Genomic DNA, 25,483 nt, shown 5'->3' with positions numbered 1-25,483 from the left:
AAATGGTGACTGCAGCCGTGAAATTAAAATATGCTTACTCCTTGGAAGGAAAGTTATGACCAACCTAGACAGTGTATTAAAAAGCAGAGACATTACGTTGCCAACAAAGGTCCATCTAGTCAAGGCTATGGTTTTTCCAGTGGTCATGTATGGATATGAGAGTTGGACTGTGAAGAAAGCTGAGCGCTGAAGAATTGATGCTTTTGAACTGTGGTGTTGGAGAAGACTCTTGAGAGTCCCTTGGACTGCAAGGAGATCCAACGGGAGATCAGTCCTGGGTGTTCATTGGAAGGACTGCTGTTGAAGCTGAAACTCCACTACTTTGGCCACCTGATGCAAACAGCTGACTCACTGGAAAAGACTCTGATGCTGGGAGGGATTGGGGGCAGGAGGAGAAGGGGATGACCGAGGATGAGATGGCTGGATGGCATCACTGACTCGACGGACATGACTTTGAGTGAACTCCAGGAGTTGGTGATGGACAGGGACGCCTGGTGTGCTGCACTTCATGGGGTTGCAAAGAGTCGGACACGACTGAGCGACTGAACTGAACTGAATGAGTAAACAAGTGACAAACCCAAACTAAGAGGCATTTGACCAAAATAACTGAACTCTTCACAACTGTCAAGATCACTAAAAACAACAGAAGTCTGAGGAACTGTTAGAGACCAGAGGAGGAGACATGACAAGAGAATGCAGTCTCCTGGATGGGATCCTGGCGTGAAGGAGGGTGCTAATGGAAAAACTGGTGAAATCTGAACAGACTCCAGAGCGGAGTTAATGGTTATGCATTAACGGTGGTTTCTCACTTCTGACAAGTGTACTGCGATAATGTAAGGTGACGACACCAGAGAAAACTAAAACGGGTGAGGGCAGCCTCTGCACTATACTTCAGCTTTTCTGTAAATCTAAAACTATTCCAAGATAAAGGCCATTAGAGAAGAAGAAGAGAGTGAGCATCTACCGCGCAGGGAGTAGCTTCCAGGTCTCCATGATGAGTTCACAGATACACAGCACATACCGAATGAAGGCAGGTGAATGGTGAAAAGATGGGAAGAGAGGGAGCAGGAGCAGGGGGAAGGGGTGGTGAAACGGTGGGTTAAAGGAGGGAGGGGAGGAAGGTGGCTGGCAGAAAACCAATAACTTATTAGCATCAGTTCAGTTCAGTTCAGTTCAGTCGCTCACTCGTGTTTGACTCTTTGCGACCCCATGAATCGGGCCATGCCAGGCCTCCCTGTCCATCATCAACTCCCAGAGTTCACTCAAACTCACATCCATTGAGTCTGTGATGCCATCCAGTCATCCTCTGTCATCCCCTTCTCCTCCTGCCCTCAATCCCTCCCAGCATCAGAGTCTTTTCCAATGAGTCAGCTCTTCACATGAGGTGGCCAAAGTATTGGAGTTTCACCTTTAGCATCAGTCCTTCCAATGAACACCCAGGACTGATCTCCTTTAGGATAGACTGGTTGGATCCCCTTGAAGTCCAAGGGGCTCGCAAGAGTCTTCTCCAACACCACAGTTCAAAAGCATCAATTCTTCGGCCCTCAGCTTTCTTCACAGTCCAACTCTCACATCCATACATGACTACTGGAAAAATCATAGCCTTGACTAGATGGACCTTTGTTGGCAAAGTAACATCTCTGCTTTTGAATATGCTATCTAGGTTGGTCATAACTTTCCTTCCAAGGAGTAAGTGTCTTAATTTCATGGCTGTAGTCACCATCTGCAGTGATTTTGGAGCCCCCCAAAATAAAGTCTGACACTGTTTCGTTTCCCCACCTATTTGCCATGAAGTGATGGGACCAGATGCCATGATCTTCGTTTTCTGAATGTTGAGCTTTAAGCCACCTTTTTCACTCTCTTCTTTCACTTTCATCAAGAGGCTTTTTAGTTCCTTTTCACTTTCTGCCATAAGGGTGGTGTCATCTGCATATTGAGGTTATTGATATTTCTCCCGGCAATCTTGATTCCAGCTTGTGCTTCTTCCAGCCCAGTGTTTCTCATGATGTACTCTGCATAGAAGTTAAATAAGCAGGGTGACAATATATAGCCTTGATGTACTCCTTTTCCTATTTGGAACCAGTCTGTTGTTCAATGTCCAGTTCTCACTGTTGCTTCCTGACCTGCATATAGGTTTCTCAAGAGGCAACATCAACTGTATTCAATTTTCCACCCCTAGTACCAGGCTAGAGGATGTATGGAGGTGAGAGATGGATCATAAAGAAGGCTGAATGCCAAAGAATTGATGCTTTTGTGGTGTTGGAGAAGACTCTTGAAAGTCCCTTGGACTGCAAAGAGATCAAACCAGTCAATCCTAAATGTTCATTACAAGGACTGATGCTGAAGCTCCAATACTTTGGCCACCTGATACGAGGAACTGACTCACTGGAAAAGACCCTGATGCTGGGAAAGGTTGAAGGCGGGAGGAGAAGGCGACTACAGAGGACGAGATGGTTGGATGGCACCACCGACTCGATGGACATTACTTTGAGCAAGCTCCGAAAGATGCTGATGGACAGGGAAGCCTGGTGTGCTCCATCCAAGGGGTCAAAAAAGAGTTGGGCATGACTTAGGAAGGGAACAAGTACCTGGCTAGTTCCTCCCTGGAACTCTTCCCTTTCTCAGCATCACAGGCTCTCCACTTGGTGATGTTTTAACCCTGGGATTCTCCTGGGTGAGACAGTGAGGGCATGGTCTGAGAGACCATTTCCTATGAGAAGCATGAGCACCCTGAGGAGGTGGCCCCACCATGCACGCTCTCTGAATGGAGATGCTACCGTCCTGGAGCTTTGCTTGTCCAGCTGGTCATCACTACCATGGGGGCAACTCTATTTCATTCCCCCATATAGACTGTGATGGACGGCATCTGTCAGGCTGACTGCATTTAATAAGTCATCCTCGCTTCAACCGCACACTTTAAAAAATTTACCGAAGGCATTAATCACCCTTTTATCCAGCAAGAAAGCGGGGAGAAGGGAGAAGCTGGCATTCAACGGCTGTAACATTTGAAACAGCTTAGAGAAGAGAATGGCCTGATGGCGGGGGAAAAAAAAAGAACCGGCTACAGCCCAGTGGGTATGGTTCTAATCCTGCCATTAATTGATTCTAAGACCTTGGGAAGGTCTTCCCTCGCCTGTAAAATGAAGTGGTAAAATCATTTCACCTCAAAGGAGTCTTTCTAGCTCCAGAATTATAGCTCTTTATAGGCCATTGAAGAGAGAGAGAGAGAAAAAAAAAACAAACAACATATATAGGTTACAAAACAACATAAGACTATATTAAGGTTCAATTTTACCTGGTGTCTAAAGGCTCTTCAATTTTTATTTGGGAAGAACCCAGACATATCAATCCAGAAAATGCCATTCATACAGAGATGCTGCATTTCAATTTTCAAATACAACTCCATAAGCCTGGGCTGTTATCAAAGGCTCTGAGTTACTCTCATCTGATCTTCAGCAATTTGACATCTCTGTGCCTAAATTTCTCATCTGTAGGGCCACTCTCATCTGCACTTGGCTCAGAGACTGAGAATAAGAGAAGCACGCAACCAACGAGAACCAAAACCACAAAAATTCCATTGTCGTAAATCCATCGACCTCTCCGTTCAGTTCAGTCTATCACCGTCAGTCATCTGCCTTCAGCTTCAAAGCCATCATTTCTTAGCTGGCAGAGAAAAAGGGGGATAAGTTCTAGTTTATCAAATATTCTCTGGGTCTAGGTGTCATCACCTGAAACTGTAGAGCTGAGACTAACTGATATTTAAATTATATAAACTAGAATGTGACATCAGATAGTACAAATGGATGCTTAACTTCAAAAAATGAGCCTATTTCTGACACTAAATACAAAGACAACCAGGCAGGAAGGTAGTAAGAAAAAAAAAAATCCTTTTAGATAAGACCAGGAATAAGTTTCTTGGAGCAACCTGACCTAAAAACGAGCTATACAGAAGGAATGAACCACTAAAGAGAAACTGACCACTTATTCATAAAGAGAGGTTAGCTCACATCTGTTTTAAAGGAACTCTTCTACCCACAGGAGGCACACATAAGTATAAAGAGGAAGCGTACAGAGAGGAAGATGACAGAATCCATTTGACGCCAGGCTGAACACAATGAAATAGTCCTCTGATGATTCAAAAGTGACCCCAAAATCTTTCATTGCTTTAGGAATCAAACCTGCAAGCTTAATCACTGTAGGATTCAGTCCAAACGAGGCTGAGCAAGCCAGTTTAACTATTTGGGTAAACAGACTTCATAAATGGCAGTCAGAAATAACCACTGGCTAGGAGATTTGGATTCTAGAACTGGCTTTGCCACAGATTCATTGTGTGAATGTGGGCAAATCACTTCCTTTTACAAGAGAACTCAGCAGAAAGAAACAAAATGTAACTGCAAAAAAAAAATCTATTTAGAAGGTTTATGAAATAAATGATCCTTTCTCCTTGGCTGAGAGCATATAATTCATTGAAGTTGTTCAGTGATGAGCTGGCTACCATCCACCCAGCAATTTGCTGAAAAAGTACAACATGAGAAGAGAAAGAGGGCAAAATTGCCAACTTGAGCGTCTGGAGAAATTTTCACACTGCCATAAAACATGCTTAACTGACAAATGACTATCTATTACCCACACGCTCGATGTAACAGGAAATGCACAAAGGGGATTATGTGTTTTAAAAGAATAGGAAAAAAGTTCCGAGATCGCATGCGTGGCGATGTCACCGATGGAGACCAAGACGTAGATATCGCTGAATGAAGCAACAGCCTCTAACTAACAGCAGACCAAGTACTGCTCCTTTGCTAATGCTCTTGTCCTAAGATTTCACAACCCGAGAACTGAAGGCTGACGCTGTCAAAATGACAAAACGTTTCCCAAACATTCAATCTCGAATACCTGTTCTGGAGAAAGAACGAAACTCAGTCAAGCAAGCTTTCCCTGACCATGGGCAGTGGAGCAGCGTTAGAGGCTGTATCAGCACGAAACCCAGAAGAGCTGCACCGGGACCCACACTGGAGGGCAAAAAGAGCTTCGACAAAGCCCATTTTCAGCCAGCCCAATGCATATAATACTCGGTGCTGCTTAGGGAGCATTGCGAGCTTGAGGGAGATCGGCAGTGCGGGCAGGAGTCACCAGAAGCAGTAGTGCGGGAGCTGGCCCCACAGGCGGGGAAGCCACCAGGTACTGGCCCTTCCTGGCTCCGTAGCCTGTGACTTCCACACACTGGAAGCCCAAGAGTTGGGGGGGCCACAGTGAGAGAGCTGAGGCCACAGAAATAAGCAGACACCATGAAAGCACAGCACCCCCCACCCCAAGAGCCTGCCGTCAGACATCGGCCAGCACACAACTGAGGATAAACCTTAACACGCCCAGCCTCTTAACCTAGTAATTCCACATCTAGAATCTTTCCTAAGAAAACAAATAATTCAAAGTACAAAGAGGAGGGCAGCGAGGGTGGGATTTCATGCATAAAGAAGCTCCTAATAGTGAAGAATTACGAGAGACCTAAATGCCTGGAACTTGAGAAATTCATGATGATACATATTTATTAAAAAGGATGTTGATGCACAGTTTAATATTATGCTAAAATAAAACAGAAGGTAGTATAATCTGAGTCATTAAAAACTGCACAGGAGATTTAAAGATTTTCAGTAAATGGAGTGCTATGAGAACCCATTGTGGACAGAATAAACCATTTTACGGAAGTCAGGGGTGGGGGGAACTTTCTTCCAAGAATCATGAGTAAGTTTCACTCTGAAGAAACTGGGAAGAGAGGAGGTACAGGGGTGGGGAGAGGAGAGGCAGAAGAAGAGAAAGGAGACAGGAGTTCCAGGCATGAGCCCTGCAGGGGGAGGGAAGTCAGCACCTCTGAGGGGAGCACCAAGGGAGCTGGGGCCAGATCCGCACAGGGCCTGGGCCACGTGGGGTCCTCTGCAAACCACACGGGGGACCCGGGGCCAGATCCGTACAGGGCCTGGGCCACGTGGGGTCCTCTGCACACCACACAGGGGACCAGAGACAGATCCACACAGGGCCTGGGCCATGTGGGGTCCTCTGCAAACCACACGGGGGACCAGAGACAGATCCACACAGGCCCGGGGCACGTGGGGTCCTCTGTACACTACATGGGGACTGGGGACAGCTACACACAGGCCCGGGGCACGTGAGGTCCTCTGCACACCACACGGGGGACCCGGGGCCAGATCCGTACAGGGCCTGGGCCACGTGGGGTCCTCTGCATACCACACGGGGGACCTGGGTTCTTAGAACACAGGAGAGACAGCATTGCTCCACCTCATTTGGAGAGTGACATGATCATATCTGCTTTTCAGGGGACTTCCTGGAGTGATACGGGGACGGACTGGAGGGAGGCCTGAGCAGGCACACAGAGCCCACTGGGAAGCTACCGTGGGAAAGCAGATGAAAGACCGTGACGCTCAGGCTGGGCAGGTGGCAGAAGAAACGCAGAGGCGGCAGACAGAGAGAAGTTTAGGAGGTGAGATCCACGGATATGGTGCTGGTAGAGGATAGAGAGGCGGCCAGCTGGCTGCCCAGATTCCCAGCTCTCGTGACCGGATGGATGACAGTGTCGCTACAAGACAGCGATGCCCAGGAGAGGACCAGACTTGGGGTGAAGACCTTGAGGTCAACTCAGACATACTGAATTCGAGGTGCTGGAGTAGGCAGGCAGGGGGTTGGCTAATGCAGGCCAGGATCCAGAGGGAAGTTCAGGCTGGAGACGGTGGTCAGTAGGGTTGTGGGCGCCAGGTTTCCCAGAAGAGAAAGCAGACTCAAAGGAGAGAAACCCGGGGGGATTCCAGCGCTCTCCAGCTTCTGTGTGAAGGCACCACGGCAGGGCTCACAGAGGAGCAGGGGCTTCTCGAGGGTCAAAGTCCCTGCTAAGAGAAGGAGGCAGGAAATAGAGTAAAACAGGAAGCTGGAGCACAAAGGCAGGAATGCATGTCGAAAAGAACGCCTATTTCTCGAAGAACAGGATAAAAAGTTTCAAGGAAAGTTCATGACTCAAAGAACATGAAAGAGAAAGTGGAACCATGTGAAAGCAAGTGAACAGGGTTCACACCATGAGGCAGGAATGGGCTCGAGTGAAGTGAGAGCTGGGTTTCACAGGCATTATGTCTCCAGAAAGAAAAGAGTCGCTCAGTTGTGTCCGACTCTTTGCAACCCCATGGACAGTCCATGGAATTCTCCAGGCCAGAGTCCTGGAGTGGGTAGGCTTTCCCTTCTCCAGGGGATCTTCCCATCCCAGGCTCGAACCCAGGTCTTCCGCATTGAATTCTGTACCAGCTGAGCCACCAGGGAAGCTCTCATGCCTTCAGGGCTCTGCTCCAGCCTTGCTTTCCTGGGAAGTCTCCGTGCTCACCAGCCTCGTGCTTGTCCACGAGGATCAGCAGCTCTCTCCTCTCTAAATTCACGCACAAACCATGTGCCCATCAAGTACCTGGCATCACGCTACAGGCAGAGCATGTGCTGTGGGGTGTTACATGGTCTGGTGTGACCGCTGCTCCGGGCTGATCAGGGATCCCAGTTGAGATGACCTGCGGCAAACCAGCGATGGTGCGCAAGCCCAGTCAGTGCCCAGAGACAGTCCGCTACCAGCACACAGAAGAGGGGTGTCAAACAGCGCCGGACCGCGCCAGCGCTTCCAGGGTGTGAACTGGGAAGGGAGGGGGTGAGATACTGGCCAGCAGCAGGAGGAACACTGGCCGGCGTGACCGAGGGCGGCAAGACGGGGAGAAGACGAGGGCAGCAGGGGCGTCTGGAGGGCACAGTTTGGGGAGCTTTTGAAGGCGAGGTGGGAGGGATGGGCAGGCGCCAGGTCTGAGGAGGCCCTGAACGCTAAGCCTTTCTGACTCTGTCTTGAAGACCACAGGAATCACAGGAGGGGTTCAGGTAGCAGAGGGACACGATCCAATTGCTGTGTGAGAACATGCATCTGGGCAGCACGGCGGGGCTGGATGGGACACCCAGGACCACAGAAGGGAGGTCGGCCGCGAGGCCATGGAGCTCCCGAGAGTCCACAGTCTATGCAGCCTCTGGCAATCCTTCCTAGAACAAGACTGGACACAGAGGCACAGACAAACCACCAAGTATCGTCCGTGTCATCTCGCTGGCCCATCTTTTCTGTGACTTGAATTTCTAGCTAGCTTTCCACGAGTCGATGTCTCATCGCTCCTACAAGGACTTGGGTTCCACAAGAACGGGTGCAATCATATTTCATGATTTCTGGCTCACAGGAAGTGTTCATGATATGCGCTGAGCCATGTCAGGCTTTCCTGAGATACAGCCTTTACCCAGTGAAGGATGCCGTGTCCGAATCAGGTGGTGGTTGGCCTCTGGGTCAGGGGCCTCGCCAACTCGCCCAAACCACTTCACAGGGGACACCAGAGAACTGTTCAGGTTTAAAAACTGGCTGCTGCTGAGGAGGGAAGGAAGTGGACTCGCACTGCCCACCTGCTGCGAGCTGGGCACTTGGTCCACATTGTCGCATTTCTTGTGAGCAGTGTCGGGGTAGAGAGGAGCCTGGCGGACTACAGTCTGTGGAGTCTCAAAGAGTGAGACGCCACTGAGCAAGCATGCACACACAGGTGGTAGCGTTACCACCACGGGACAGCGAGACCTGGGTGACGCAAGGGTGTGCACACCCCCCGAGGTCACAGACCTACGAGGTGGCAACACTGGAAGTCAGACTGACTTGATTCCAAACGGCAAGCAGGGTCCACCTCTCCCCCAGCGACAAGAGAACGGACTGGAAGAAAGTGCATGGGCTTCGGAACCAGACAACTAAGCCGTGTGAGTCTCATTTGTGTCAGAGAGAAAACGCAGGACTTCCCTGGTGATCCAGTGATTAAGAATCCACCTGCCAATGCAGAGAACATGGGTTCGATCCCTGGTCTGGGAAGATCCCCCATGCCTCGGGGCAACTAAGCCCGTGCGCCCTAACTGTGGAGCCCACGGGCCCTCGAGCCAGTGCTCCACAGCAAAAGAAGCCAGTGCAATGAGAAGCCTGCCCACCACAACCAGAGAGCGGCCCCTGCAAGCTCAACCAGAGACAGCGGGCACACAGCGACGAGAGACCTGGCACAGCCAAAAATAAATAAAAACAGGAAACGCAGGTACTGAGAATAGCTATATCACGAAGCTATTACACAACAGAGCATGTGAAAGCCCCCTTAAACTGCCAACTGTTGCTCTGGCAGAGCTGCCCTCCTGGGGAAGACCACGTCTTCACACACAACCTGAAGTCCAGCCGCTTTCAAAGCCAGGCCGATCTGCCCCATCTGCCGTCACAACGGGGCCTCGAAGCACCAACGGCTGGTCTTGCTGCTGCTAAGTTAGCTGCTGCTGCTGCTACTGCTGCTAAGTCGCTTCAGTCGTGTCCGACTCTGTGCGACCCCATAAATGGGAGCCCACCAGGCTCCCCCGTCCCTGGGACTCTCCAGGCAAGAACACTGGAGTGGGTTGCCATTGCCTTCTCCAATGCATAAAAGTGGAAAGTGAAAGTGAAGTCGCTCAGTTGTGTCTGACTCTTAGCGACCCCATGGACTGCAGCCTACGAGGCTCCTCCATCCATGGGATTTTCCAGGCAAGAGTACTGGAGTGGGGAGCCATTGCCTTCTCCCGCTAAGTTAGCTACAGGTCTGCAAACCTGACTGCAGTGGGGCTTGGGGCAAGAATTATAATAAAAACCCAACCCTCAGTCATCAATCTAAAGAGGGCTCCCTCTGACAAAGAAAATGCTAGTGTAGGTGAGAAAGAAAAAAATCTACTTAAAAAAAAAAAGGCACCTGAAGTTCAGGCCAAGAAGAGCCAGGGCACCAGCGAGCAGCCGGTCTCGTCTCAGCTCTGACATACCTACATGGCGACCGAAACTCTCCCGCTTGATCTCAAACCTGCATGATACTCATCATCAATATTTTATTTTTAATTTTCAGTGTCTTAATACGCCTAGGACAGCTTCCTATCTATCTCATCACATCTAAAAGACACTTACAGTACTCCTTCCCTCATTCAAGAGTTTTACTGAGGGCCTGAGGCGAGGGCTGGCCACTATGTTGAGGCAGATACGTGTGGGACTCGGTCCCTGCCCTCTGGCAGCTCACAGTCCAACAGCATGAAAGATAGTGTGTGCAAGGGAGTGAGAAGGGAAGTGAGGCGGGGGAGGCCGAGGGCAAGGCCAGTGAGCTCAGAGGGGACAAGTCACACCTGAAACACCAGGAGAAGGCCTCTCCATGGACTCAGGGCTTTGACAACGAGAGAGTCTCTTAGCATCCCCACAGGCAGGACCTACTTCAGGAAACCCAAACAACACGAGGACAAAGACAGACACAGGAACACTTCTGGGTCTGTTTGCTTAGAGGGACTGTCTGGTGAAAACCAGAGGAGCTCAGCGGGACCACTGGCTCATGAGGGAAATAGGGGAAGATGAGGCAGGAACGGTGGACTGGGGGCAGAAGGAGGACGTCTTGAGCTCTTGATCAGTGAACGGCACGGGGAACGGGACGGGGCTGAGGCAGATCCTTGTGGGGTGGAGACCGTCACTGACCACGAGCGAGAGGACCAGAGTCTGCACTGCCGCGGTAGCTCTGGCAATGAACTAAAGCACAGACAGAAAGTGTACCAGGAAGAAAAACTGAGGAAGTGAGGAATCCAGAATTACTCTGAGGCGCCACAGAGCTAAGAAAACCTGGAGGAGGTCCTGATTTGGGAAGTGCAGGGGTGGGGGACGGTGAAGATGCGGAGATGTCCTGAAACCTCTGGAAGGCTTAAGACACCTAAATGAGCCTGAATTTCACAGTGGTCTATCGTAACATGAACATCAGATTTTCTTACTGGATAATAAAACGCTTCTCAAAGTTTCTCTGACCTTTGTCCTTTGACCCTGGAAGAAATCGCTGTAGTGTTTGAGCGAGGAAACCAGCACCGTGGTCTCATCATACTTGATTAGGAAGTAGGGCAGCGCTGGGACTCCTTCTGTCTGACAAAGGTCATCATACGCGTGCTCGAGGGCTTGAATCTGAAATCAGGAAACACTGAGTTATTCTCCAGACAACTACTTACCTAGCTCTGAACTGAGAAAAATTAACATACAGTAAAAGGTACTTTCAGGCCAGAAGACTGGAAATGATTGCTCACACCCGTTCCTCTCTTGCAGCAACCAAACCTAAGAGTGCCCCAAATCATACCACCTCACTCTGAGATAATGCATCGCGGAGTGTCTCAGACAGGAGCACATACAAATATTTTACGGCACCCTTAGCGTGATGGCGCCTGATTCCCTAAGATGCCACCACAAAGGTTTAGAGAGGTGTCCAGACACTAAGTCTCGCCTGTGATATCCAAGCATGAATCTACCACGGATGGATTTTGCCCTGACCCCTTCTATAATCTTCAATAGCTCCCTTGAGACACGCTTTCTCTTACTTATCATACAAGTGACTCATTCACAAAGCACAATTCAAGGCTGTTTATAGCACGTCCATAGCGATTTGTCACAATACTTTCAGAACATTTTTGTTCCCATTAAGAGAAACCTCAAACCCATCAGTACTCAATCCCCAGGCCTAGTCTTTTGTTCCCACTTACAGTTCTCCTTAGAAAATTCATTCCACAGAACCACAACCTTTGATTTATCTTAGCAAATGAGCTTTTTAATTAACAAGGGCTCTCCCTGGCTTCGGATTTCTGGGCTTTAGTGAGTCACGTGCTTCATGAATTCAAGTCATCTTGACACTCAGCATTTGCCTCGACGACAATCAGAATTTGGCGGCTGAGGGCCTGTCTTCTACCAGCTTGATGGTTTGCACTGCTGTTCTGGGAACCGCCTCTAATGACCTTATTACCTTCCTTAAACTGCAAGGACTAGCTCTGCAGGGACCGTCCCTAACGCAGAAGATCTGCAACTTGGCATAAAGGAAGGAAGACGTCTTCTCTTTGGTTGCAAAGACTCTCTCCACTGAGAGTGGAGATCACGCTTGGGCAAATTCCCACAGTCTTTCAAAGTGTTCCTGTAATTCCTCCCTACTGGCTTAGCACCTCAGCACAGGTCACAAGGACCTGGACCTACTAGCTTAGCACCTCAGCACAGGTCACGAGGACCTGGACCTACTAGCTTAGCACCTCAGCACAGGTCACGAGGACCTGGACAAGTGCTGCTGACCACGCTTCACACGCGCTTACGAAACACTGTGCAAGGAAGTCTGCTCTTAGTGCCGCCTCTGGAGGATTCCACAGAGCCCGCCTCCCCACCCAGACAAGGGCAGGTCTGCCTTTAGAATGAGCTAGATGAACCACTCATGCACATTTAAACTCAGTTTGATCTGCATTTTGTTTTATTTGTTGATACCTGTTTTGGCAAAAACCATTGATCCAAGCCCACTGGCCCCTGAATGAGGGGTATGCTCTCTGGAAGGCAGAGGGCGGGGGAGCAGAACCAGTAGTAGAAATGGTACTTCTTTAGATCCTGGAAGAAACAGGACAACACATCAGAGTGGCACGGTGATCACACGGAAACGCGCCTACTAACGCTAACTGCCCAACAGCTACGAGAGACAGAAAAACTAACGCACGCCAGATAAAACCGGCTTGTCAGATGACAGAACCCCGGGGTTTATCTGAAATGTCCCCACACATCACACACTAATGTATCAGGATAGACACATTTTATCAACCACTTCCTAACAGAAGGTATCCAAAAAGTAACTGATGTTTGTTGTCATCATTGTTTAACATATAAAATCACCCCAGGAGGTAACTATTATCTGCCCATTTTATAGACAGAAAACTGAAGCCTAGAGAGGGGTGGAAAGCTTCAAAATAGATACTAAGAGGCAGAGAGGAGAGGAGAATTCTACTTCCAAAATGTAAGCTCTTGTCCACGGTACCAGGCGTACGCAGCGTGCCATCTGTGGAGGTACAACTTGCCCACAGTTACTGCTCTTGTCACAACTGAATGAGCTGAGCATGCTACTGAAGTTATTAGAACGAGCTATGCACAACCTGAGATAATATAACAGTGTTTTCAGAAATGTCGTACTGGTGAAATTCAAGTCAACAACTAAGCACTTGCTGTGTACAAGGCAAAATGTTAGATGCTCCGGCAGTAAGAAGACGAAGAAAATGCAGCCCAGCCCTCACGGAGCTCAGTCACTGCAGGGAACAGAGAGGAAACAAGTATGTGAGTAGCTGGATGCCTCACAGGAGAGGTTCCAAGAACGAGGGTGCACCGACGACAGAAGAGGGCGTGCCTTCAGGGGTGTGTGTGGCTGCTCCCCAGCCAGGGGAGCGAGAGAGGGCCTGTGACTTGTGAGGCTGTCCCCACTCAGGCCCAGTGCTCTCGTCTCTGAATTTCTGTAGCAGATGTGGCCTGAGTCACTCATGTGGGAGGATCCTGTGGCTATGTGGGTACTCGACAGCTTCCCCACCAGCCTGTTACCACTGACCACTTTGTAGTTTATGTCGCTACTTGACATTTCCTCTCGGATCTCGCCAGGAATCAGGAGGGGACGGATGCTTGATGACTTCTCACTGAGGTACGATTAAGGCACCATAAAGGCCACCGAACTGGACTTACCTGGTGGCGTAGTGGTAAGAATCTGCCTGCCAATGCAGGGGACCCAGGTTTGATCTCTGGTCTGGGAAGATCCCAGGTGCCTCGGGGTAACTAAGCGTGAGCGCCACGACTACCGGACAGTTCTTTAGCGCCCGGGAGCCACAACTGCTGAGGCCACATGCCTGGGAGCGTGTGCTCTGCGACAAGAGAAGCCACTGCAGTGAGAAGCCCGGGCACCTCCCGGGCACAAGAGAGGAGCCTCCATTCGCTGCAACTAGAGAGAGCCCACACAAGGCAATGAAGCCGAAAAGAGTCACCGTGTTACAGATGTCAAAGCACATTAAGCGGTTTTCTAGTATACTGACAAGGCTGTACCACCATCCCCACCAATTTCAGAATGTATTCATCGCCCCCAAAAGAAACCCCAATAGCAGAAACTCCCCAGTGGTTTATTAGTTAGAAATACCATTCACAGAAACTGTCCATTCACCTCACTCTCATCCCCTGGAAACCCCTAGCCTACATTCAGTCTGTATAGATTCGCCTATTCTGGACTTTCCAAACAAATGGGGTCATACTTAGGTGACTTTTTAAAAACAAACTTATACATAAACACATGTCCAGATGAAAAAGACTAGTCATTATAGTTTCCACAGTCTTTATTTCTGTCACGAACTGGTCAACTAAGGACAAATTCCCTTTAACAACAGCAACGCAAGGTGCAAAATGGAAACTAATGAAGTGTCTATACCTTGGAGTCCTAGAAAGAACAGAAAGGAAAGGAAAACACCTCTAGAGATTTTTATCTCTTCCGCGTGCTTAAATGATCTGTCATAACTGATCTTTAGCGAAAGGTTAAACGATTCAAGATGAAGGCCTTGGCAGTTTCTGAAAGCTCTTATCAGGTCATCTTCAAGAGTCAAAAGGCTTGAATTTCTTAGGATGCTTTTCAGGATACAAGAGACCTCCATTACATCAAACATAAAGCTCTTTATGTCTGACGGGTTTCTAAAGACAGAGACTTTTTAATTTTTTTCAAACGCAGGCTAAGAATACTCACTAGAAAGGGCAACACGGCCAACTCACATAATGACTCTGAGAGATGCCTTAAAACTTTAAATGAGATCCAATGCTATTTTCTCGTTAAACGCAAGTTGTCCATTAGATTTTACTAGCTAGAACCCTTAATACAGAAGATTTATTGATGGTAAAGTAAAAAAAAAAAAAAAAACTTTAATTAGCATTGCTTTTATTTATCCTTACAAAATTACTCAATTTATAAAATATCAATGCCAAATTGTGTCTAGTAATCCCCTGAAGTATCTGGCGTTTTTCTATCTTGCCACTGACACACAGAAAGCACTTTAACTTGTTAGGAAACGCGCTCCTTGCAAGGCCCCCAGGCCCACCGCCCCCCACTCTGGGTATGACCCCCAGTTTGAATCCTCTCTCTCTCTCCCCTTTGCCTCGGGTGGTGCATCAAAGAGGCAGCAGGAGGAAGAAATGGAGGACAAGTTCACGGGGGAGGAAGGAAGGCAAGACCTATATCTTGGCAAACCAAAAAAGAAAAGAAAAATGTAGGGAAGAGGATTAACACCCGGAGCTGATAAAGCTGGGGTGAACAACCAGCGCACTTAATGCGTGTCCACATCAGTGCGTCTACATGCCCACTCCAGTGGGCCATCTTCTAAAGAAATAAGCGGGAAAAGAAAATCAGTGTGGCTGACAATGTTCAGTGCAACTTTTTTTAAATAACAGTGAATACTGGGGACTTGCCTTGCAGTCCAGTAGTTCAAACTGCTTCCAGTGCAGGGGTCGTGGGTTCAACCCCTGGTTGGGGAACTAAGATCCCACATGCTGTGTAGCACGGTCAAAAGCAAAATAAAATAGCGAATACTGAAAACAACCGAGATGTAAAAAGGTCTGTAGAACACACACTTGACAGAACACTATAATGTTAACATAATTATAAAGGGCAAACGAGCCTTCTGCGGAGATATATGGAGACACACGCATGCATGTGTGTGTATACACGTGCATACGCGTGTGTGTGGGCTGGCACTTCTATTAAAAGCAACCAGCCCTCGCCTTCTGCCATGTTTCCCATCACCAAGGCTCCCTCCCCCTGCTCTCCTGGGCAGCAGGTGTTCCCCCAATGTGATTTCTTCTCCTCAAAGCCGCCCTTAAAGTTCACTTTAACTAGATCTCACTTACATACAACATTTTCTTTGTTTAAAAAAAAACAACAGCAACACAGCTGTGTGGACAAGCTATGCAGGGTGACCCCCTTCTCGTCTAGAAGTCACCTAGGGATGGCTTAGATCCTCGAGTTGCCACTTGTTTCTTATGTCGATGGACCCAGCAACTGAGCTCTGCAGCGCTGAACTTAAAGACGTTAGCAGCGATGAACCCAGCTCCCGGAACTGGACTTTGTCACGTCCTCAAATGACGAGAGCTGGGTCTCCCTATCACATAAACCAGGCAACAGCCACCAGCGTGATCGAGGAGAATGAATTAATCTTGCATCAGTGAGAAACGCCAGCCACTACCGGGTTACCAAGCACCCAAGGATTTGTTTAGCAGACGTGACTTGAGAGAAGAGAGCAGCCTGTCCCACCAGCGCCCTGGGCTTGGCCGGGGTAGTCCACAGTCCACACCCCGCCGAGCCCGCAGACTTACCGCAAATGTCAAGAGGAGGAACTTGTTGAGGAGCACGGGGTTGTCCAGGGCAGCCCCCGACTTGATGGATTCCCAGATCTGCCGGGAGGAGAAGCAGCGTCAAGGCAGGTCCCGGGGGTCTCCTCCCGCCTCCCTCCCAGGAGCACATGGAGCTGCGGGGCAGTGCGCCTTCCTGCCCACAGGCCCAGCACACTCATCCTGGGCCCCCTGCAGAGACAGAGGAAAGTCCAGAAGCATCCTCTCTCTTGCTGGGTCTCAGTATCAGGGAGGAAACCCAGCCCGTTCATGCCTTGGTTACTGCCTTCCACAGATGTTTACTTATTGTCAACTACAGAGCAAGCACATCGGGGCTACAGAAGTTAAGAGGCACAGTCCCCTCCCTCCAGAAGCTAAGAGCCTGGGAGAGAGCAGGGCACCCATGTCTGTATGCCGCCGGCAGCAGGGGATCTCGCAGACGGGCGGACAGTACCTGGGAGAAGCCCTGACCTCGGCTAAGGACAGGCGCCAGGAAGGAGCCAGGGATGGGCTCCAGAGGCCGTGATCTGAACTATGTACAGGGCATTTCTTAAAAGCCTTATTTGGGATAATCTTTCCCTGAAGAGAAAAAAAAGTCAAGTCTATGGATACTCGGGAAGGGCTGTGACTGGAAGCAGAAGCGGGCCCTGGTCACACATTTCAGGAACTAAGACCAGTGGCTAAACTTTGTGCCACTAAGCAAACTAGCAGCTGTGCCACCAGAAACCCCGGCACACACACGAGCGGAAGAGGGAAACAAGCAGAGAGAAGGTCCTGCTGCAGAAACAACGAGCTTGGAGAAGTTGGAGCCCAGGAGAGCGGGCCCCGCTTCTGACAAACCGAAGGGGAGGCTGAGCCCCGGACACGGGACAGGGCTGGGATTCCCGTGGGGAGCAGCCTGCTGTTTCCAATAACAGCCTAAGACCTGGCTGTTGAGACTCTCTTGAGACCCACTCTCCTGACCCACTCTCTCGAGATGGCCTCTGAAACACGCAGGAGCCCATGAGCAGTCACGCCGCAGGCCGAGGAAAGCAACCATCGCCCACATCACGAGGGGCGGGACAGACACCTTCCTCAGGCCCGAGGAAGGGGATGCCCCTCTCTGACCACGGCGCCCACATAACTAAGACTCACTGGGGTGAAGCTCATCGATGATGTGGGTGGCAGAGAGGGCGGGGATAAGCCACCCGCCCCCCACTTATTCCTCACACTAACTCAGATGTGACTAAGGAAAGGAAGGACACTCAAGGCAGAGAAAAACATCGAGTTCCAGGGAGAAGGGGCCACAGAAAGCGGTGAAGGGAGGAATGCTCCCTGATGTGCCGTGAGTGGTCAGAGACGGTGAGGGCAAGGGAGATGGGACGGAAGGCCACAAGGCCATGGAGGCCAGGCTGTCCCACGGGGCCTTTCCATTTAGCCCTGAGGGCGCAGGGGAGACATGATGGGCTCTGACAGCTGACAGCATTCAGGACTAAAAAGCCTCTTCGGGGGGCACTAGGAACAGAGAACCCAAATCCCCGAGACACAGGCACGGAGCTGGCGCACTCAGAGAGGCTGAGCTAACTGGGGAGAGCCGGCGAGTGCGTCCCTTCTCTGCTGTGACCTTCTCCTCAGGCAAGAGCCTGGCTGTCTCCTCCCTGACCCACCCATCACTGCAGAAGGCCCTGAGCAGCTTGAGCACCGGGTACACGCTAGCTTCTGTGACACAGTCAGACACTTGGTCTGCGACCGTGTGCCCACGGGACCATGGACAAGACAACGGGTACATCGCGTTTCCCAGCTAACCTCGTTTGCTGCTTCTTCCAGAAGTAGCTTCTTATCTGCAGCCTTGAAAGCCTCGAGTGTGTTGGTATTATACAGTGTGCCAACCGCCGGACAGCAGCGGGCTGGGGTGGGCGCACTCCTGGGCACGAGAGAAACGTGGTTAATGGGCACAGCTGGGATGCGGAGAGCCAGCAAACGACAAACAAACCAGAAGACAGTCAGAGACAAGGACCGTGCTCTACAGGGCAAAGAGAAGGCTGGTTAACATTTCTCTGGAAAATGACGAATATCACTGCTTCACGAGTAAAAACGTGCGCTCTATCCCCAAAAGCCTCTCTATTCCCCTTCCCCTAATGTCTCTGCATGCTGTCTTTCCGCTGCCCCCACCCCCCTCGCCGATATAAGCTCTTTTCCTATTTAAAAAAATTCTTTCCCATCTTTAAACTGAAAGAGAGATTTTATTTACTGAGCTTCTACTGAACCTGGGTATAAGGTTTCGGTTCTGAAAGGAGTTTATTCTCCCTCTTGAAGGATTAAGTAACTTGCTTAAGGTCACATAACAGGAGAGGCAGGGGTCTCAACTCAGAACTGTTGACTCGAAGGGTCTGTGTTGCCCACTCCCTACTCAAGCACTCCCAGGCTTCAGCACCCTGCTGCAAATCCTCCTCTTCCAGGAAGCCATCCATCCATCGCCCCCTTCTCTGATCATGAGCATAGTTATTTTATAGTGTTTCCAAGACCAACAATCACACCCCTTGGGGGACAGGAAGCTCTCCAAAGGCAGGGGCATGCCGCCTCCTCCTGACTGCACTGCACGCTGGACATCTGCATGGCCACGTGGGTGTCACATTCTACACTGTCCCCTTCCCCGCCAGCCCCCCGGCCTCAGAGTAACCCAGGTCAGGAGATGAGAAAGATAAGATGATTCTGAGCACAACCCAGATGTGGGAAAACCTGGTGTCACCTCCGAAATGATTAATTTGCGTTTCAGAGGTTGTGTGTGGGGGCTGAGTTGCTCAGTCCGTGTTTGACTCCTTGTGAGCTTAGGGACTGTGGCTCGCCAGGCTCCTCTGTCCATGGGCTTCTCCAGGCAAGAACACTGCAGTGAGTTGCCACTCCCTTCTCCAGGGGATCTTCCCGACCCAGGGACCGAACCCACATCTCCTGCATTGGCAGGCGGGTTCTTTACCACTGAGCCACCTGGGAAGCCCTTCAGAGGTTACAGCTGTTAACTGAAAATAGCGGTCATCTTATCACAAGATGCATACTGTGGTCACAACCACTGCAGAGAGGATGCTCACTGCTCACACCGATGGCAGCTCTTCAGACCCAGCGTTTCTTCCTTCCGAGTCTCAGTAGAATGGGGTTCAGGGAGGAGGGCTTAGAGAGCTCTAAACCCTCAGCAGGTGTGGAGGGTGCAACGGGTGAGGAGGTTCTGCCAAATGCTGTCTCTAAGGCTCAAATGCCAAGTCCTGGGAGAAGCAACTTCCAAAGGCCAGAGCTTGCCTCTGGGAGCTGATGAGTCAGTGGCTCATAGGCTGTATCTGTCACCACTCTGCAACATTAGAAGAATATTCCTCACTCGGGTGAGATGAGGACATCAAGGACAGACTTGAGGAGGAAAAAGAAATCAGAAAAGGATAAGACTAGGCTGAGAGGGAAGAAAAAGGAAGCGCAGCAGCTGGTAAACCAGGCTTCTGCAGGCAGACGTGGTTCTACACGCAGACATGGCCTCATGAAATGGCTACAGAAACAGAGAAGGGTGCTCTGATCGAATATGGTGCCCTCCCTCCCAGCATCCGGATGTCCAGATGTGCGAATGCTGGGCCGAAGCCTTGCTGTGAGAGCAGAGGAAACTAAAGCATGCGAACTCAAGCAGCTGCTAGGACATCGGCCCTCGTGTGAGCTCATTAGTGAGTCTCAGAGGAGACTTTCAGAGGAGAAGCATTTTTCAAGGCTTAAAGTTCCACCCAGGGAGGTGGCCAGAGGAAAGAACTTAAAATGTGATTGTGGGAGGGTAAGCCAGTCCAGTAGTTTCTCCAGGTTCAAGTTCCACTTGTTCCAGAAAGAGGTGGCTCAGAGGAGGACTAGAAAGAGCCCTAAACTTGGAAACCAGAGAGTTTCCAAATCCTGCGCCTGGACATGTATGAGTTTAGTTTGCTGTGATGCCATTGCTGTAAAATGTCCAGAGCAGCCAAATCCATAGAGACAGACAGCAGAGTCGTGGCTGCCCAGCGCGGGGGACAGGCAGAAGGGAGGGATGGGGAGTGACTGCGAAGGGTGCAGGGCTTCCCTCTGGAGTGGCAAAAATGTGCAGTGGTGGCGGCTGCACCTCGTGAACATATTAAGACGTGCTGAATTGTGCACTTTAAATGGGTAAATTGTATGGTACATAAAGTGAAGTGAAGTCGCTCAGCCGTGTCCGACTCTTAGCGACCCCATGGACTGTATCCTACCAGGCTCCTCCATCCATGGGATTTTCCAGGCAAGAGTACCAGAATGGGCTGCCATTTCCTTCTCCAGATCTTCCCGACCCAGGGATAGAACCCAGGTCTCCTGCATTGTAGGCAGACGCTTTACCGTCTGAGCCACCAGGAAAGTCCACATGGTACGTACATAAAGTATACCTCAATAAAGCTGTTTTAGAAAACTAGAATTAGACATCTTCCCCATGTCCTACAGCCTACAGTGAACTCTAACTAGCCAGTGAACACACTAACCCGAGTTGAGGAAAACATGGGATCCTACAAAGGCCTGAAGCCTGGCATGTTTTCTCTGGACACCAGGCCCTCAACATCACTCAGCCTCACAGTGATGACTCAGGAAAGTCTGAGAGCTGTTATGGAACCTCCTGGGCAAAGGCAGACACGTGGCCAGATCCTCCAGAACAGACAGGCAGTGACGGTGGCTGGGATGGAACGAATCTAGAGAAGCCTTTACTACATGTGCGCAGTCTCATCTGCCTGAGGGGAGCTCTGGCATCTAAGTCACATTCAGTCTAGGAGCCCGACTGCATGATCTCCTGCTTTCTATAACTATCTCTGAGCTTCTGTTCATCGCGTCCTCTATCGGGGCCCATGGGTGCCTTTCCACCAGCCATGCCACTTCCCATTTTGACAGCCAGGCCCTCAGACTGCTTGCAATTGACACCAACGGCTGTCTGAGCGGCCAGTCCATGTCGGACCTGAGTGAGGTGCTGGCAAGATGGTGGAGAATAAGAGGGCCCGTGCCCTGCACAGATGATCTAGCAAATGAGCCCTATTTCCTCAGCTACTGTTTAAGGTCTCTGAACACAAGGGTATGCCTTCTATTTATCTTACTAAGCCCAACTTGAAGCTTAGAAAAGGAAAATATGTCTTATCACTAATTAGGTAAATGTTGGGATTCCCTAGTGGTCCAGTGATTAAGAATCTGCCTGGCAATGCAGGGGACAACCGTTCAGTCCCTGGTCCAGGAAGATCCCACATGCCAAGGCGCAATTAAGCCTGTGTACCACAACCTCTGAGTCCCCGTGCCTACGGACCCTGCTCCACAACAGGGATAAGTCTGAGCACCACATCCAGAGAGCAGCCCCACTCGCCACAACGAGAGAAAGTCTGTAGCAATGAAGACTCAGCACACCAAAAATTAATTAATTAAAAACCATTTTGAAACGGTGCTATATATTTTAAAAATAAATAACTAGGTAAACGTTCCTCAAAGGAATTTTTTTTTCTAACCAGCTTTAAAGCCATACAGAGACTGCCCACCAAAGTCTATTTTTCTCTCTTTATATAGAAGTGATGCTCTGATGCTTGTAGCTCAGCACCATGTCTCAGCCTCCCCTACAAGACGGTGAGGCCTCGGCTCTGCCTGATGGAACGCGAGTGGGGGTGATACATGCCCCCCAACCCCATGCTCAACCAGGCCATTAAGGGTCTTTAAGAGAGTTGGGTGTGTCTCCTCAGATTTTCACTTTGGTTCTCTTGTGCCTCCTCTTTTTTGCCACCGGAAGGCGACAATTCCACTCTCAGCAGCACACAAGCCCTCCAGGATGATGGAGCCACAAGACAGAAAAAGACTGGACCACCTCCGCCCCCAACCCCCACCTGGACTACTAAGCAGGTAAGAAACAGACTCCCTCTGTGTTAGGGCCATTACATATCGGGGGCTGGTTCATCAGTGTGCCAGCCTAAGACAGCTCCCTCTAGGGCAGGACAGTCGGTGCCTGATCAGTCAAGTGTGACTGATAATTCAGCCGAAACAAGGCAGATTACAGGATCCTGTGATGCCAACTGCTGGTAGAGATTCATCTGGCTTCCGGGATCTCAGAGTGAAAGGGGTTTCTCTGGTGCTGTGCAAAGCTGAGGTACACCTGGCATCTATAGATGAAGACTCGGGCTGTTAGCTCTCTAAACTGCATCTTATGCTTCTCTGTATGCCCAGGGCCCAGCACATTCTATCATCAAGACACAGTGGAAGCAATCAATAAGCATTTCTGAACCAACTATCAGCCCCCCACGTTTGCTCCAGCACTGCATACCCTGTGACGCTAATACCTGTCTTCCACCTCCATGCAGAGCTCCTCCAGAGTCCCCTGTTTGCTTAAGTCTTTGTATTTCTACCACCTACACGTCTGCACACAAGAAACATTCAGTGTTTGATGAATAAATGCGCAGAGATTTTCCCTACAAACCCACGCAGATGCTCAGCAATAAATGCAAAGAAAGAACAATCATGAGAAAAACAATGTGGATACAAAGACCTCGTTTCTCCAGAGGAGCTCCGAGTGCTTTCAGTAAACTTCCTGACTGTCTTAGTCTGCCCCAGCAGAGGTTGTACCACACCACAGACTCGGGGGCTGCCAAACAACAGACATTTATCCCTCACGGCTCTGGAAGCTGGAAGTCCAAGATCAAAGCACCAGCTCCTGGCGAAGAGCTTCTTCCGCTTCAGCTGTGTCCTCTCAGGGTGGAGGGGGTAAGCTAGGTCTCTGGGGCTCCTGTCATTAACCCCATGCATGAGAGCCCTGCCCTCACCGCCTCCCAAAGGCCCACTTCTTCAGACCGTAACCTTGGGCCCTGGGTTTACAACATACGTGCTTTTGAAGAACACCAACGTTTAGACCATGGCACCAGCCATCCTAAGAAAGGGGGGCGTCAGAAAATCACAGACTTTTACAAAAAAGTTAAATAAAAAAAAAAGAAAGGAAGAAAATCAGACTTTTAAAACTGAAAGGAACATTTAGAAGCTGGGAGCTGCGGATGAGGAAACCGAAGCTGAGAAAATGAAAAAGACTCATTCCAGGTAAGGCAGTTAATCAGGGGCAGATTCCAAGCCATCAAGCTTCCAATCCAGGACTCCCATGTCGTAATTCTCGCTCCTCTCCCCCAGTGCCTGCCGTGGAGCCTCACGCACGGTGAATATTCAGCAGCTAACTGACAAACGATGATCAAGAAAATCGGGCCATCTGGGTGAAAACCACAGCCACAGGATCACAGACTTTATCTCCTTCAACTAAAATTTCCGGATTGTAAGGTTTAAGAAACCTGGATTTTGCAACAAGATCAAGCCTAACTTCTGTGAATAGTTTTTTTTTTTTTCTGTAATTAGTTGTGCCAAAGAATAAAATTACTGAAACTCAAAATATAATAAGCTTTCATCTAGTGTCAGAAGAGACAGGAGCCGGCTTCCCTGGTGGCTCAGTGGATAAGAATCCGCCTGCCAATGCAGGAGACACAGGTTTGATCCTTGATCTGGGAAGATCCCACGTGCTGCAGAGCAACTAAGCCCTAAGCCTGTGTGCCACTACTACTGAGTCTGTGCTCTAGAGCCCACGGGCTGCAACTACTGCAGCACACATGCCCTAGAGCCTGCGCCCTGCAACAAGAGGAGCCCCCGCAATCAGAAGCCCACACAACTAGAGAGGAGCCCCCATTTGCCACAACTAGAGAGGAGCCCACACAGCGGCAAGACCCAGCACAGCCATAAATAAATAAATCAAATTATACATTAAAAACAAAAAACAGACAGGAATGAGGGCAGCTGGTGAGGAATGCTGGACCCTCCAGGTTATACTAGAACTACACTACCCCATTTACTAGCCTCAGATAATTTAAGACTGTACGCCGAATGCATTTTCCTCATTATTTTGTGATTGCTCCAAAAGTCAGTCAGTCTTTGCTGATGCAGAAGAGAGATGACTAGGATTTTTTGCTTTGACACGCAGTCACAAGGATTTATTATGGAGCAAGAAAGCTCCGAAGGGAATAAGAAACATCAAAACATATCTTTTAAAGGTACAAAGACTAACATCATTTTCGATTCAAGTTGTGCAGTTTAGTTTCATAATTTAATTGTGACAGAGGAATAAAATGTATTGACTTGTGAAGAGATTTTTTGTTTCAAATTCCAGGGAGACTTTATTTGAAATACCCTAATCTTTGACTCCGGAGAAGGCAATGGCACCCCACTCCAGTACTCTTTCTAGAAAATCCCATGGACGGAGGAGCCTGGTGGGCTGCAGTCCATAATCCCGTCCCATCACTTCACGGCAAATAGATGGGGAAACAGTGGAAACAGGGAGAGACTTTATTTTCTTGGCCTCCAAACTCACTGCAGATAGTGACTGGAGCCATGAAATTAAAAGACGTTTGCTCCTTGTAAAAACAGCTGTGACCAACCTAAGCAGCATATTAAAAAGCAGAGACATTACTTTGCCGACAAAGGTCCACAAAGTCAAAGCTGTTATCTTTCCAGTAGTCATGTATGGATGTGAGAGTCGAACTATAACAAAGGCTGAATGATGAAGAATTGATGCTTTTGAACTGTGGTGCTGAAGACTCTTGAGAGACCATTGAACAGCAAGGAGATCAAACCAGTCAGTCCTCAAGGAAATGAACCCTGATTACTCACTGGAAGGACTGATGCTGAAGCTGGAGTCCCAATACTTTGGCCAGCTGATGCGAAGACCTGACTCATTAGAAAAGACTGTGATGCTGGGCAAATTGAGGGCAGGAGGAGAAGGGGGCGACAGAGGATGAGATGGTTGGATGGCATCACCGACTCAATGGACATGAGTTTGAGCAAGCTCCGAGAGATGGTGAAGGACAGGGAAGCCTGGCGTGCTGTAGTCCAAGGGTTCACAAAGAGTCGGACACGCCTGAGCGACCGAACAACAACAATGAATCTGACTATCTCCATATTTAGATGGTCTTTACAAATACCTCTTCATGTTCCCCCTATCCCTCACCCTCACACAGCAAACACACGAGGGAGCAGAAAAAGATGGCCCCCTCCTGGAAGCCTGTAATCCTCCAGCTCTCAGTTATCTTAAAGCCTCTCAACATGCTTTCTGCTCTGCCCCCAGGCACAGAATTTAGTTTCTTACACAACCCAGTCAACAATTCCAGCGACCGGAGCACTGAGCTCTGGCCTTTCTGATTCTGCCGCTGCTGACCCTCTTTCCTTGCTGAAAAC

At 49.6% G+C, this 25,483-nt stretch overlaps 1 protein-coding gene across 7 annotated transcripts in view; it reads right to left on the bottom strand.

Annotated features, from left to right (window-relative positions):
- The window catches only part of ATG7 (autophagy related 7), a 269,786-nt gene that overhangs the window by 219,158 nt on the left and 25,145 nt on the right, over positions 1–25,483 (bottom strand). For all 7 annotated transcript variants that reach the window (XM_018066978.1, XM_018066977.1, XM_018066973.1 and 4 more), the window contains 4 exons: positions 18,047–18,164; positions 16,247–16,324; positions 12,362–12,478; positions 10,883–11,032 (listed from right to left, as the gene is read on the bottom strand). In XM_018066978.1, the coding sequence (XP_017922467.1) occupies positions 10,883–11,032; positions 12,362–12,478; positions 16,247–16,324; positions 18,047–18,164 (463 nt within the window). The remainder of the gene's footprint in view (positions 1–10,882; positions 11,033–12,361; positions 12,479–16,246; positions 16,325–18,046; positions 18,165–25,483) is intronic.

The sequence above is a fragment of the Capra hircus genome, chromosome 22 (assembly GCF_001704415.2).
Source record: "Capra hircus breed San Clemente chromosome 22, ASM170441v1, whole genome shotgun sequence".
NCBI classification, from domain to species: domain Eukaryota; kingdom Metazoa; phylum Chordata; class Mammalia; order Artiodactyla; family Bovidae; genus Capra; species Capra hircus.
The sequence above is the reverse complement of the archived record's forward strand: the minus strand, read 5'-3'. Positions and strand labels throughout refer to the sequence as shown.